The 13978-nt window shown below is 38.9% G+C and overlaps 3 protein-coding genes across 5 annotated transcripts in view; 2 read left to right on the plus strand and 1 right to left on the minus strand.

The window, feature by feature from the left end:
* The first annotated feature begins 52 nt into the window (after window positions 1-52).
* LOC135492056 (di-N-acetylchitobiase-like) lies at window positions 53-6744 on the plus strand. Of its 2 annotated transcripts, XR_010448018.1 has the most exons (8): window positions 53-482; window positions 828-972; window positions 1652-1863; window positions 2895-3057; window positions 3836-3933; window positions 4140-4301; window positions 4895-6378; window positions 6452-6744. XR_010448018.1 is itself a non-coding variant. In XM_064778187.1 (7 exons), the coding sequence occupies exons 1-7, from the start codon at window positions 225-227 to the stop codon at window positions 5093-5095; spliced, it is 1239 nt and encodes a 412-aa protein (XP_064634257.1). In that variant the 5' UTR covers window positions 53-224; the 3' UTR covers window positions 5096-6744. The 2 variants fall into 2 exon arrangements, 1 of the variants encoding a protein (XP_064634257.1); XM_064778187.1 differs by having other exon boundaries at window positions 4895-6744.
* Window positions 6745-7054: 310 nt separating this feature from the next.
* On the minus strand, window positions 7055-11645 carry LOC135492057 (microtubule-associated proteins 1A/1B light chain 3A-like). The gene is made up of 4 exons (XM_064778188.1): window positions 11443-11645; window positions 10213-10268; window positions 9894-10000; window positions 7055-9502 (listed from the first exon to the last, which is right to left on the minus strand). The coding sequence occupies exons 1-4, from the start codon at window positions 11483-11485 to the stop codon at window positions 9343-9345; spliced, it is 366 nt and encodes a 121-aa protein (XP_064634258.1). The 5' UTR covers window positions 11486-11645; the 3' UTR covers window positions 7055-9342.
* Window positions 11646-11938: 293 nt separating this feature from the next.
* Window positions 11939-13978, plus strand: part of LOC135493046 (B-cell CLL/lymphoma 9-like protein) — a 48006-nt gene continuing 45966 nt past the window's right edge. For both annotated transcript variants that reach the window (XM_064779883.1, XM_064779882.1), the window contains exon 1: window positions 11939-12269. Coding sequence is in view for 1 of the 2 variants with exons in the window: in XM_064779882.1 (XP_064635952.1) it covers window positions 12245-12269 (25 nt within the window). In the remaining variant the exon portion in view is untranslated. The remainder of the gene's footprint in view (window positions 12270-13978) is intronic.

Here is a 13978-nt window from a genome sequence, read left to right on the forward strand (position 1 = left end):
AAAAAATTGTAAAAGAATAATTAGAAAAAATAAAGATCATGTGACCGAACAAGATGTCGGTGCCCAGTCTTTGACAAATTAGGTCAATTTTCTCCGATATAAATGCGTCTTGTTGTCGCAAGATAGCTCATTTTAGTGCAAAGTTTCATATCACCGTATAGTCAGGTGTATACCGGGTGTAGTGAGCACCGTAGTAGTAGATATCTGCTCTATTCGGACTCAAAATGGGCTGGTTGATTGCAAAAGTTCTTCTCTTCCTGCTTTTCTATGTACATTGCCTTGTACATTTTGTACATGGTGTACAGACCACTGCAAATACAGAAACCAGGCAGTCAGGTTTGCTCAAACAACTCTCTGGTCACCCGTCAACTGAAATAAAAGATTGGAAGTTACCAAATTCCCTGAAATATCAGCCCAAAGCGACATGTCCCTGTGATGATCCGAAGTGGTGTGACCAAATTGAAAAGACATATGAAAAAGAGGTAATTTTTGGACAATTCTAAATTCCTTTTTTAGTTACTGTTGACACATCAGATGATTTTGCAATTCGGCCGATTCTGGTCTTGAGAGGCTGATTTACAACTTGAGTCGATTCTAAAATGCCAATAAAATAGTCCTTTCATGTTTTAACTTGATCATTTGTTCCCAAATACATTTTTCCCAAATTGTTCCCAAATACAAAAAAGGAATACCTCTAAAATATCAGATTGATAGCAATACAGTATAGTTTTTTCTCCAGTGTGATCTTCCATAATGAGAAAAGTCATGTTAAATGTGGCTATCACAGGAATCCCCTGATCAATTGAAATTATTCTTAATGTTTTCAGTTGTTCGTCTTTGCCACCCGGAATGACAGTAATCATTGGATGAAGTTTGACTGGTCCAAAATTACCACTGTTGTCCTATTTGGTTTCATGGACCACAAGCTGGTCTGTTATGCTCACAAACATGGTGCGAGAGCTGTAACACTTGGTAAGATATCCTGGAGAATTTGTACACTTTCAGTTAGATTTATGCGAAATGATGTCCAGCTTGATTAAGAATAGTATCATATTGCATTAAAATTTACTCATCTAGTTATGTTATGCAAGTTGCTTTCAGAACTCAGTATGACTAGCTAGCCAACTCTAATCACATGGAGACCCAGGTGAGGAGAATCTTGGTTTTAAGCCTCTTTCAAAGGACTGAGAAGGGCAGGGAATTTTAGTTCCTTGAAATCCACTCTAGTTCATGCAGTTATACAAGTCTGGGTTCTCCCTGGAATCTGGAAACTTCTTTAGGAGCCAGATGTTATCCACAAGGCTATTACTCTGAGGCTCTTTTATCAGATGTTATATGAAGCCCAAGTCATTTTCAGTACTTCTGAGAAAAATGTTTACTTCAAGATTATTTGTGAGTTAATAAATAACTTGATTAATTGAACAGAACCACTTTGAAAAGAATCAGTATGGTCATGGTCTTGATCATATCTCTAGTAGAAACATCATATTACCTTTAGGGGCTTTTGTGGCAGTGAAATATATTTTCTTGCAGGTTGTTTGTGGAATGACATGTTCTATCACAAGCAAGAAAAATAACTCGGAAGAGATAGGAATGAAAAAATGAATGGTTTTTCTGATCCTGTTGCTGACAAAAAAATCGTTATTTTCAGGTAACTTTCCAATCGCTAACCTGACCAATCTTACAAATAGAACATCATGGGTGAAAACCACAGTGAGCTTTATTCAAGATAACTACTTGGATGGTGTGAACTTTGACATTGAAGAGCCGATCGCCAAAAATGACACTCGTCGAATAAATGCCCTGACAGCTTTGGTTGCTGAAACATCAGGAGTGCTGAAACGTTTGAGTCCGCATTACCAGGTAAGCTCCACATTCTCATCTGATGTAAAATTTGAAGTTGAGGCTGTCCTTAAAATTATGTACGCTTCTAGTAAACTGATCCTTGATTTGAGATGGGGAAGGTCGGTACTAGGTGGGCAGAATCGTTTTTTATTTGGAGATAGTGAAAAACAGGTGTCAATTATATAACATAATTAGTTTTCTCACAAGAAAGTTCACGATGTGACTAGAAAAATCTCCACCCCCCTAAAATACGATTTCGAATCCCAGACAGATTAAAAAAACAAACTTTAAAGAAATCCGAACAGTACTTCACGCTACAGAGCCAAAACTCGATGCGAATATAACATGTACAAATGGACACTAGACCTTTCCAACCCTCAGGCCTCACCAGTTGAAAAAAACATCTTTTTCAGGTAACGTATGATGTAGCATGGTCTCCCGACTGCATTGATGGCCGATGTTATGACATTGTTAGTCTCTCTAAAGCTGCAGATTTCCTCTTTGTGATGTCATATGATGAACAAAGTCAGATTCTCGGCGATTGCATAGCAAAAGCCAATTCAGGCTTTAGTAAGACGATTGGAGGTAAGGTATTTGCTGGTTGTTCTGTAGAGACCTGAAAATATCCTTTGTTAATAACTGATAATGTTTGCTAAGAAATACACCTTTTACCCTGATGGAAATCACACTACAACTCACAAAAAAAGGCCCGAGATGATGAGAACTATGAAGAAAAACGAAAAAAATAACAAAAGAGGAGACTGCAGCTATTGACTGTTTATAGCTATAGTAGAACCTCTATTAAGGACAACCTCGGGACTGACAAGTGTTGTCCTTGACAGAGAGGTGTCCTGATTAGAGAGGTTAAATTGAATGGAAACAACCATTTTGGGACCACAACAAGTGTCCTTAATAGAGAGGTGTTTGCTCTTCCACTGTAGTGTTCTGCGGTACGAGTGGTGCATTTCTTAGTGGACAATAACAAACATTACCAAAGGGATTTTCAGGTATCTTGAGCTTTGCCTCATCATTTATTTGTCAATTTTCAGATAACCTTTGACATCGCCTATACACCTTGGGGCGGCAGACATTACGATTATAAGGGCCTGTCGCAGGTGACGGATTTTCAGTTTATTATGGCCTATGATGAGCATTCTCCTGGTCCTACGTGGTCGGCAGGGGCTAATTCGGACTTTACCAATACCTTTAATGGTGAGTGGGCAGGTCAAGTGTGCATTATAGGGATAAGGTCAAAGAATAGATCGGTTAGAATGAATTTCGAACTCTGACTCATCTTTGAGTCAGAAACATTACATGACGACTGTAATTGCGTATAATTCCGTATCAAAGGCGAGTCGGAGTCAGAAATATTTCTTTATCTTTATCTCTATAATGGCTTGCATTTGGTTCTATGCTACTGCATGACATAGAAATGGAAGATGAGAATCTCTACTGCTACACAGGGTCTGAGAAGGAGATTTGGTTATGTTGGTTCCCAATGCCACTGCTTGCAAGATGATGGTATTAACCAACATTTTTAAAGTTGTGTTACACCATGCAGTCGCTTTTTTATGCTCACCTATGGTGCCAAGTTATTTTTAGGACAGATGGTGCTATGGTAGGGTTGGGGGCCAAAACCAACGGTCTCTGGCTATGGCATGTCCAGAGAGAACCAGCATGTTTTCTAGCCAGTTTCCCCAAGTTTATGGTCAGTCTCAAATAATTTTTCTCAAAATTGGGGGTTGGGTGCCCCAAGTGCATGAGGCGGTCCCTGGATCCATGCGTATTGCATGCCATGAGACAATGTGATATGCTTATGGCATCTCTTCCTCTTACAGGAATAAAGAGCTTGTCGTTCTTGCTACCAAACTTGACCAGATAGTCCTGGGGGCTTCTTGGTATGGATGTGACCCAAATCCCTGTGTTTCACAAGTCAAGGATGTGAGATATTGTGATATGCTAATGAATACGACATTTCTGCATCTTCCAGGTATCAAGAACTTTGTCAGTATTGGTATCAAACTGGAACAGTTGGTCTTGGGACTTCCTTGGTATGGGTATGACTACGAATGCATCACTTTGACTAAGGTAGAGTTTTGGATGAACATTCTAAAACATCTAGATTTATAATGAACCACAGATTTACCGTGTAAATGCACTATGCACCTGCGATGCCTCGATTTGAATTCAGCGGTCATGGTAAGGCAATCGAGTTACATGACATCAAAAATCGTGTTTTTCGAGATCATAGCTGGAGTGTGCTTAAGCTTTACGATCTGTCCTTTCACTTGCAGGATAATGTATGTACCATCCCGCACGTACCGTTCCGTGGCATCAATTGCAGTGACGCGGCTGGTCGTCAGGTCAACAGCTTTGACATTATTCCCAGAGTAGACACGTCCGTTTCTGGCAGATTGTGGGATGACAAAAGTCTCTCGCCATATTTCAATTATAAGGTGGGCATGCATCATGGATGGAGAGAGAGATTGACATCCGTCCATTGAACACAGAACCTATGACTGTTGTGCTACAGTCTCTTGTTAAACAAAACTTACAAACTGGCATCAATGGTTCAAATGGTGCAAAATAACTCAGCTGGTACCTCACACTAACAACCCTGACCGTATCATGACAGTGCTACTGGTCTTCAATGGTTACCGGTAAGAGCCAGGGTCAAGTTCAAGATTCTGACAAAAGGGTTCAAGCGCCCTCATTGACAGGCCCCAGCATACCTGACAGAAATGCTTGACATACAACCATACGCAGGATCTGTGGTCTGCTGGAAAGAAGGACTGTCCACCAAGGGGTCGGTGCCCGATGCGAGTGACCTCAACCGGCTACTGATCATGGCTCTGAGATACTCTGACTAGGCACACACGCGTTTAGGACTCCTGCTCTAAGTCAAGTGTGTAGGCAACTGAGTGAAGAGGGGGTCAAGAATTTAGGGTGTAATTTGAGTATACTGTACATTTTTATGACCTCTTATACCAAGAGCACTCATTTACCATATTCTCCCTTAAGTATAAAGTCCATTATGTTTCTTTTCTAGGATGCCAAGACAGGCAAAATGCACCAAGTATGGTATGATGATCCAGTAAGTCTCAAGCTGAAATACGATTATGCAGTGCAACTGGGAATGCGTGGTGTTGGCATGTGGCATGCCGATTCCCTTGACTACACCGACACTGCCATCGGCATTGAAGAGAGGATTGCCACGTGGGCCATTTTGCCAGACTATGGAAAGGTGTGATGTTTATATAAAGATATGATGTGAAATAATCAAATAATGGATCACGACATTTAGCATTTTCGATAACTTATACAGCGTTGAAGAGAGGATTGCCACGTGGGCCATTTTGCCAGACTATGGAAAGATGTGATGTTTATATAAAGATATGATGTGAAATAATCAAATAATGGAACACGACATTTAGCGTTTTCGATAACTTATACAGCGTTGATTGAAGAGAGGATTGCCATGTGGGCCATTTTGCCAGACTATGGAAAGATGTGATGCTCATTAGATATGATATGACATTATCAAATAATGGAACATGACATTTAGCATTTTCAATAACTTGTACGGCGTTGAAGAGAGAATTGCTATGTGGGCCACATTGTAGGCAAATTTGGGGAGGGGGGGGGGCAGCAGGGAATTATTGGTATATATATTAGAGGTATAGTACTGTTCTCAGCTACATATAGTTATTAATTACAATAGTTACAATGTTTATGTGAATGGGACACCTATAAGTTAGAGGGTGATTTTGAAGAGTTTTAACGCAAAATGATTAAATTTCGCAACTTCAAATAAAATGGCTTTAAAGTTAAACTGATAATGCATTGGAATATTTCGGACCTCTTTTTTCATGAAAGTCTTACTTTTGGCCCGAATGCTCTGAAATATGCAGGACAGATTAGACATCATATCGGCAATGCCATGGTAACTCCAAAATGTTGGATATGGCTAATATAGTGCATTTTGCGATGAAGCTCTTCATTTGGAAATACAGTGGAACCTCCTTTATGCAGACACCTCTCTATTAAGGACAGCCTCTATTAAGGACATTAGTTTTGGTCCCAAATTGGTTGTTTCCATTCAATGTGACCTCTCTAATTAGGACACCTCTCTATTAAGGACAGCACATTTCAGTCCCGAGGGTGCCCTTAATAGAGGGGTTCTACTGTATTGTAGAGCATGTGGTATATGAAATTATTGTATTTTATATTGTATTTATATTTTCATATATATATGTGAGATTGATCTCAATCTGTAATAGGATTCATCAGGCTGTATGAAAAACTGTGATCTTAACATAGCAGGTCAAGTTTGATTTCATGCCAGTGCAAAGGAGAGCGATAAATTAAAATTGTATACAGCTGTACGTATATGGACAATGAATATGCAGCTGGCTTGATGCCTTGGAGGCTCTGTGGGAGGCAAGGTGGTCCCAGCAATAATTGGCTCTGACCAACTCGATGACGCATGACTTGTTTCTATTAGGCTGGGTTTACATAGGAGTCACAGCATAGGTTCCGTTTACATGTTTTTACACAGGAGTCACAGCATAGGTTTACACGTCTTTACATAGGAATCACAGCATAGGTTTACATGTGTTTACATAGGAGTCACATCATAGGGTTACATGTGTTTACATAGGAGTCACCGCATAGGTTTACATGTGTTTACATAGGAGTCACTTGTCGTGACACTTGAAGGCGTTACACGACCGGAGGGTTAGAAGTGACATGTGAACACCTTATGTAGCTTTGGAAAAGACTTGCTCGTTCTTTGTCACTGGGTGGATGTTTTATCTTCCCAGAGAGTCCCAGATCTGAATGCCCAAGTAAAATATCAACTGAATTGGGTATTGAAAACAGGGCAGCAAGTTTTCGCCAACTAGACACTGTACTCAGGAGCACAGAATGCTCAGAACTGCATAATATTGATCCTCGGGGTAAATGAGATGTCTGGATTTTGTTGGAATATTGTTTCTCGCTTATGGTTTCACACCCTTGGCCAAGTTTTTAGGAGTGGAGGAGATGATCAAGCCATGCCATGATTGTGCTCCGTCCTTGGTGTATTATTCATGTCATAAGTGATGTATCCAAATATTATTGGAAAGAGGAGATTGGTTATTTTTCAAAATATTTTGGTAAATTGGAGTAGTACAATGTAATTGGTAGATTAAAAGAATAAAGAAAATGCTAGTTTTTCAAAGAGTTTTTTACTTCATTTTTACACGATTTATCTCAATTCTGCTCTTATATCTACAAGGTGGATATATACAATGATAATATGCGAGATAAAAGAACACTGGATGAAAGAAAATGTTGTGCCCCAAATTCATTGTAGGATTGCTACTGCATGCATACTACTGGAGTGATTTCAGAGTCGGACCCTCAGAAAGGAAAGTTACCCTGGTTATATTTTCTAACCATGTTTTTCGAATAAGGGAGGGTCTGCTCTCTGTGCTCCAGACTCTCCAATTGTAATACACGATATTTTGATAGTTTGAGTCAAAAATACATTTGAAATGCACTAACAGTCTGGTGCACATTTTCTTATAAATCCCAGAACCAGCCTCCGAGCTAGAGTAACTTATTTTTTTCTTTTTGATTTTTTCTTGGCACTCCAACATTATTACATGAGTATTTTAAATAAAATTCTGATGTCAAGAATAGAAAAAGAAAATATCTCTTCAAAAATGGGGTTTTGATGTAATTATTGCCAAAATGTATCAATTTACATTGCACCATCTTCTTGCGAGTACAAAACACAACATCCAAAGTTGAACACAGAATTTGACGAAAATTCCAAGTCGGAGAAAGCATTTTGAAAGTAAAGTAGTCATTCTATCACGTGATCATTTCAACCTGAATGACAAAAAACATTTAACGTCACATCACAGCAAGACCTGGATATCCCTGAAAGTATACCCGACTGCATTTGGGTCCATCCATAAAGTATGTACACAAACTGTGGACTTTGAGACCCCCCCCCCTTAGTGCGTATATACTAAATGGATGGCCCCTCACAGTGTTGAAGATGTAAAGACCGATTGCTAAAACCAAGTCACAAAACTTAAGCGCTGTGCAAATGAGCCATTTTTGTGACGATCACTGAATTATCGCGTGATATCAATAACCATAAGTCTTGACTTTCATGATTGATATTAAAGCTATTTACAAATAAATACAGAAGAAAATTTTATACACCATTAACAACTGGATTCATGCAGTACCGTTAACCAGAAAAAATGTATTGGCTTGTTTGGTCACTGCAGACTTCCTTCTTAATTCTCCAAGTCCCCCTTATTTTACTTTGAGATATATTCTTATTACATGTATATGGAGAGAGTTTTCCAATATTCATACCAGTTGTTCTAAAATTTGATTCAATTGCATAAATACATACTGAAATTTTAGCATTGCCTTTCTGTAGACAGATATACAAATACTATAAATACAAAGTTTCAACAAATTCAAATTCATAATAACTGCACTACGGCATTGTGTATTAGTGAATTTCTATTTAAATGGACCACCAGTAATTTTTAACGGTACGACCCTTTAAGATTGCAACCAAATTTATCTCTCTCTCTCCTCCCATATCAAAACAACTGATTGCATCCACTGATACATGAACATTGTATATCTGAGCTGAATTAATAACTTTATAAACACATCAGATAAGTCTACTGCGTGAGGCGGTATTTGACTAGATAAGTAATGAGAATTTTGACAGATCACGCTGTATTTAGTGAAAATTAGCGTTTTGCTAAATTTTAGCGTCGCGAAAATGTCACAGCTTACAGTATATGTTTCTCTGTTATTATGATTTAGTAGAATGCCGATACAAACGAAAAACAAAGAGACCTGGGGGATATTCACCCAAATCAAATTTGAACACACTATTTTGAACACATAACTGCATTCAAATCAGTCTGCATTGCCCATATTTGATATGCTATTTACAAATGTACATACTATACTCTACATTCACGTTGTATTCATCTGACTGTAACAATAATCCAATTGACAGTGAACAAAATGACTCCAATTAAACCAACTTTTTATACAGTTACAGAGTTCTCCACAGGGTTTTCTCGAGGTAGGTTAATAGTACACTTTATGTTCAAGAATTTTTGTCAGAACGGATGATATGCGTCACATATATAGTCATAGATGAGACTCGCCACCTTAAAAAAATCGGCAAAATCATCGTTTACTAGGCAAAATTGTAGCTTTTCATCAGAATCCTTGGAGTTTAAAATTATCTTTTTGGTCGTTAAACAGTCATAATTTCGATTAAAGTGTGACAAAACCAGATTGATGCGTTGATTTTCTAATAATTCAAATGATTCAAAAAATCAAATCCAGAGAGATCGATTTCATCTATGGTCCACTTTCCCTTTAGGCCTATTACATAACGCATGCACCGTAATATCCCAGAAGCAAGTTTATATAGTCTTTGAAAGCAAAAAGATGCACAATTTATCCAAATGTCTCCTGAGATGCGTAAACCACATAAAGGAAACCATCCTCGTCTTTTTCCTTCTCGTAAACTTCCACTAATGGCGTCGTGTTGCTGATCATGCTGCGGTTGTTTACCAGAAGGAAGAACGCTTGATTTGGGTGGAGCTGGAGTCGTCGGCTGCAAAAGAGATTCAATACATGGATAAGGCTAATGTTTCAAAACTTGATTTTATGCTAAATTCTACGACTTTTCTCCCCACAAACAAGTTGAATTTGTCTTCAACAATATAATTTATTTACCTCCTGCAGGCTTAGGCTTTGTTGCTGGAGGGATGGACACAGCTTTGTCATTTTGCCTGGTTCGATCAAGGGCACATTTTGCATTTAAATGAAGAATGTTATTCCCCGCATGCCGACTTTCGAATGTGGTCTATTCAGTCACAAAACCCCTATCCTGAGGATTTAAGGGGGGGCTGAACACGCCAAGAGATGGAGGAGAGAACATAATCCCCGATGATATACTCAGAATACCAGACTCCTTGCCAACCCCCAATTTTTTTTTCACTCACCGAATTATTTTCACCAACTCACTCATATTGACATTGTCAGGGACCAAAAATTTTGTCTTGTCCAAGACAGGCAGATTCTTTTCCCCTGGGTACCGCTCAATGATCACCTGAAAATTGGAAAAGATACTGGTAATCATCAGAGCCAGGAATTTTTAATTCCTTGAAAGTCATGCCGGTTCATCCAGAAATACAATCCTGGTATTAAACCTGGGCCCTACTGCCCGACAGCCAAGAGTATTAACCACTAGGCCATGACGGTCCTCAATAATGACATTCTCTCCACAAACAGGAGGTGTTTTTGGAACTGGACTAGACTTACCGGTATTTTATTCTGATGAGTGTCCCGGATTGATTGGACATCTCTCACTCTGGCAGCTGCAACAGAAACAAAAACGCTACGGTAACGTCTGAAGATAGGTAATGCCATTGTTGGATTCTTTGACCGCAAAGATCTATTTATATAAAGATGGTTTTTCTGACCCTGGGGCCTGGCCTACCCTAGGCCTAGGACTAGGTGGACTAAAGCTCTGTACACACTGACAACATTTTGGGAAACATGTTGGCCAACATGTTGTCCAGGTGCGATGTTATCGAAAATGTTGGCAGTGTGTACAGTTCGGAAACATTCGGTAACATGTTGGCCAAATGTTGCTCAAATGTTGTCGAAATAATACAAAATCAATTTTGTTGCCGAGATGCTAATGATGTTGTCGAGTTTTATCCAATCAGAAATAGGCCACAAATCACATGATCTACCTTAAGCCATGTGATGTTGTCAAAATGGCAGCCTCAAGCAAGGAATGGTTAATGAGTGAAGTTGAACAACTTATTGCAGTATGAGAAAGTTGTGCCTGTTTATGGGATGTAACATCCAGGGAATATAAAGACAAGAACAAAAAGAAAGCTGCTATTCTAGAAATAGCTACAAAATTTGCCCCATGCTGGTGTCTCATATAAATCCATGGTCTTGTCCACACTCGTTTCTCGGCTGTTATAAAACGCGGATTTTCTCATCTTTACGTCTTCTTCGCCGTCTTTCAATCAGGATACGTAAAATTATGGCAGAGCCACCGACAATACATCTTCTTTTCTTGGAATCTTCGATTGTTTATGAATTTCCCTCAAAAATATTCCCTCAAAAATCCTCATTTCTCGGAAACATTCGACAACAAGTTGCCCAACATGTTGTCGAATGTTGTCATGTGTATACAGGGCAAAATTTTCGATAACATCGCACCTGGACAACATGTTGGCCAACATGTTTCCCAAAATGTTGTCAGTGTGTACAGAGCTTTATACATGCATGGTACACATCGTCGCATGGTACAGGTATAGTACCATATCTGATAAGGGGCAAAAATATTACGTCATGACGTTATTCCAATTAGCGAAAATACGCATGACGTTCTGGCAACCTGACAGCAAATCGTTGCAAGAAATTACCAATCACCAATGAAAACAAAACCAAACACTTGCACTGCACCAAACATGAAACTAAACAAAAATGCGGAATACCAAGCTTCGGTACATCTGAAAATGAAATACCTACAAAAACTACGTCTTTCTTTGAAATTCCTGCTTTCTTGCGACATCCTGGAATACTTAAGATCAATAAGAGTAATCTGCTAAAGACAGAATAGAATCAGATAGTCACAAAATGAGAAATCAGTGTTTTTTGTGAACTGTTTTGGATCAGAAATGGTTTGTTGTGGCTTTTCCATCAATTGAACACACCCTCAAGAACCATGCAACTTCATTGATATTTGTATTGAAACCATGAATTGCTTTAAAACATTGCCCCATAATCACTGTGTACTCTCTTTACAATTGAAATATTTATCTATGCATGGGAAAAGTGATTACATCCAAACCAATTATCAATATGGGGGCAAACTATCTTTGGAAAAGCCAAAGGTCTATGTCATGGACTATTTGTATTGCTCACTTTCATTGGTTGTGGTTGACCTAGTTTTCCCAGACAAACCAATTGTGTCTGGCGTTACATAGCGCAAAATTGACATCCTGTTCCAAATATTTCACAAATATTTGAGAAATACGCCCTGAAAACTCAATATATCAGAGACCTAACACAACCACTACTTTGACTTAGAGTTCTTGTATAACTTTAACACCAAGATGTTGCAATTACAAGTATGTAATTAGACAATAGAGCGGTTTTTAAGGACAGTCGGCATCCCTCTGATCTTTTACCGCCAATTTGCCTAATAGACCGTGCAGCCAATCACAGATTCCCGTTCGGTCACATGGGTCAAAATGACTACCCCAACATGGAGGTCAATCCAAGTTCGGGAGCCATGAAATTTTTGAGGAATTGACTTTTCTGCTCTAAAATGCCACGAAGGAGGAAATCCCAAGGTATGTAACAATACTTTGTAATATTCTCTACAGATTCATGTACTTTGTTGCAGTATTTGAGGTACGCCAAGCACCCCTCACTGTCGGAATGTGGGGGATTCCTTCAGCCTTCAAGTTGACAACAACGCCAACATGTGCCTCTTGTTTCTACATGCAGAACTGTCTTCACAAATTTCTTGGAATTATTTGTTCCGGGTCTTTGGTGTTCTCTGGCTTTTTACTGCATAAAACCAGTTGAGATTTGGGTGATTGATTGTAATTGATGTTTTCTCTTAAGCCTTATGTTATTTTTGATCATGCACTGTTTGATTGCTGTTAAAATACCATGACTTTGATGCCCAGCTTTCAGGCACACTATCTATTTTTTAGCTTGACAGTAGTTCTGTGTTTTCTTCCTAGGGGGCGTTGTCACTTTCCAGCATCTGCTACACTATTGAGATACAATGTTTCATCCTGTCATCAATGTTGTATGTCATTTTCAATGGTCTGATATAACAACTGATTTTGATTTGACATGCAAAAAGAGAAATTCTTGAATATGAGATAATATTCATTGTTCAATTTCAGAAAGAATGAAGTATAGGCCTAAATTCCCAGACTATTTATGATAGCATCCTGGGATATTGATTCGCGTCACCCAGGCACAGTTCCTCCAGATGGTCATGTTCCGTCAGTGTTTGTATTGTCATCCGATTATCATGTTTCAATACAACAATTAAAAATGTACCGGTACTACTACCCCTACGATATAACAAAAAATGCTCTTGTTAACCCCTTCTGTTTTGCTGCCATTTGCCTGACCTGCAGAACAGCACAGAAAATGAGGCCAAAAGCATGAGCAGAACAAGCTCCTAAGCTTTCTTTTTCTTCATGATTTTTCGGGTTGGTGAGGCAACCAATACCAGCAACTAGGTATCAGTTTATCAAAACACACTTCACACTTATATATTTCAGGCATAATCCACCGAAAATGTTCTTTCCTTGTAATAGTATGTAGTTCTCTCACCAAAATTAGTTTTTGATCAGAAAGAAGGTTGATACATAATCCATCAAACTTGTAAACAAGGGGTTGTAGAATTTTCTATCAAAATATGTTAGAGTAGACCACCAGTGCCACCACCAGACAGTTTTGTAAAAGTCAGGAACATTTGACTTTTAACCTCAAGAAAGTCTAGGCTTACCATCTGAAAAGAAAATTGAGTTTCATGAGACTGCTGATTCTTCAGAACTCAAAGGCCTAGCGAGAGCATCTCTGGTAGTCCCAGACATCCTTCATTGTTGTAGTCTGGTAAAAAAGCCAAACTGTAGGCGATAAAGTGCAATAAAGAGGCAATAAAGAGTCGGGAGTGTATCAAGTACAAGATTGTTCTCGATGCATTATCAAGATGGGCTGTTGACATGATTTCATGTCAAGTAGTTTATGATTGACAGTGCCCTAGATAGGTCAGACTGAGGGCACCTGTTCTTCTGTGGTGCCATTGTTGTGCTTCCTGATGCATGAGAGTGCTGACTGGATGGTGGTTGTATTTCAGTTGAGGAATTTAATTTGTAAATATTTGTTGGTTGGATGGCTTAAATTAACATGTGACATGTTAATTGAAAGTGTCAGAAACTGCTTGTGTATAGTTTATCATTCAGTTAGAGTAGACGATGTATGCGTTTGGAGAGATTATTTCATATCGAGGAGAAGGCAGGCACTCACTTCCTCT

The sequence above is a fragment of the Lineus longissimus genome, chromosome 8 (genome assembly GCF_910592395.1).
Source record: "Lineus longissimus chromosome 8, tnLinLong1.2, whole genome shotgun sequence".
NCBI lineage: Eukaryota > Metazoa > Nemertea > Pilidiophora > Heteronemertea > Lineidae > Lineus > Lineus longissimus.

Coding starts and splice junctions, on each gene's coding strand:
- LOC135492057 (XM_064778188.1), bottom strand. CDS start 11,485: ATGTCGCAAGAAAGCAGGAATTTCAAAGAAAGACGTAGTTTTT. Junction 10,269..11,442: donor CAAAGAAAGACGTAGTTTTT/GTAGGTATTTCA, acceptor TTTCTGTTGCAG/CTGCCAGAGTGAGAGATGTC. Junction 10,001..10,212: donor CTCATCAGAATAAAATACCG/GTAAGTCTAGTC, acceptor TCCAATTTTCAG/GTGATCATTGAGCGGTACCC.
- LOC135492056 (XM_064778187.1), top strand. CDS start 225: ATGGGCTGGTTGATTGCAAAAGTTCTTCTCTTCCTGCTTTTCTATGTA. Junction 483..827: donor AAAAGACATATGAAAAAGAG/GTAATTTTTGGA, acceptor TAATGTTTTCAG/TTGTTCGTCTTTGCCACCCG. Junction 1,864..2,894: donor GTTTGAGTCCGCATTACCAG/GTAAGCTCCACA, acceptor GTCAATTTTCAG/ATAACCTTTGACATCGCCTA.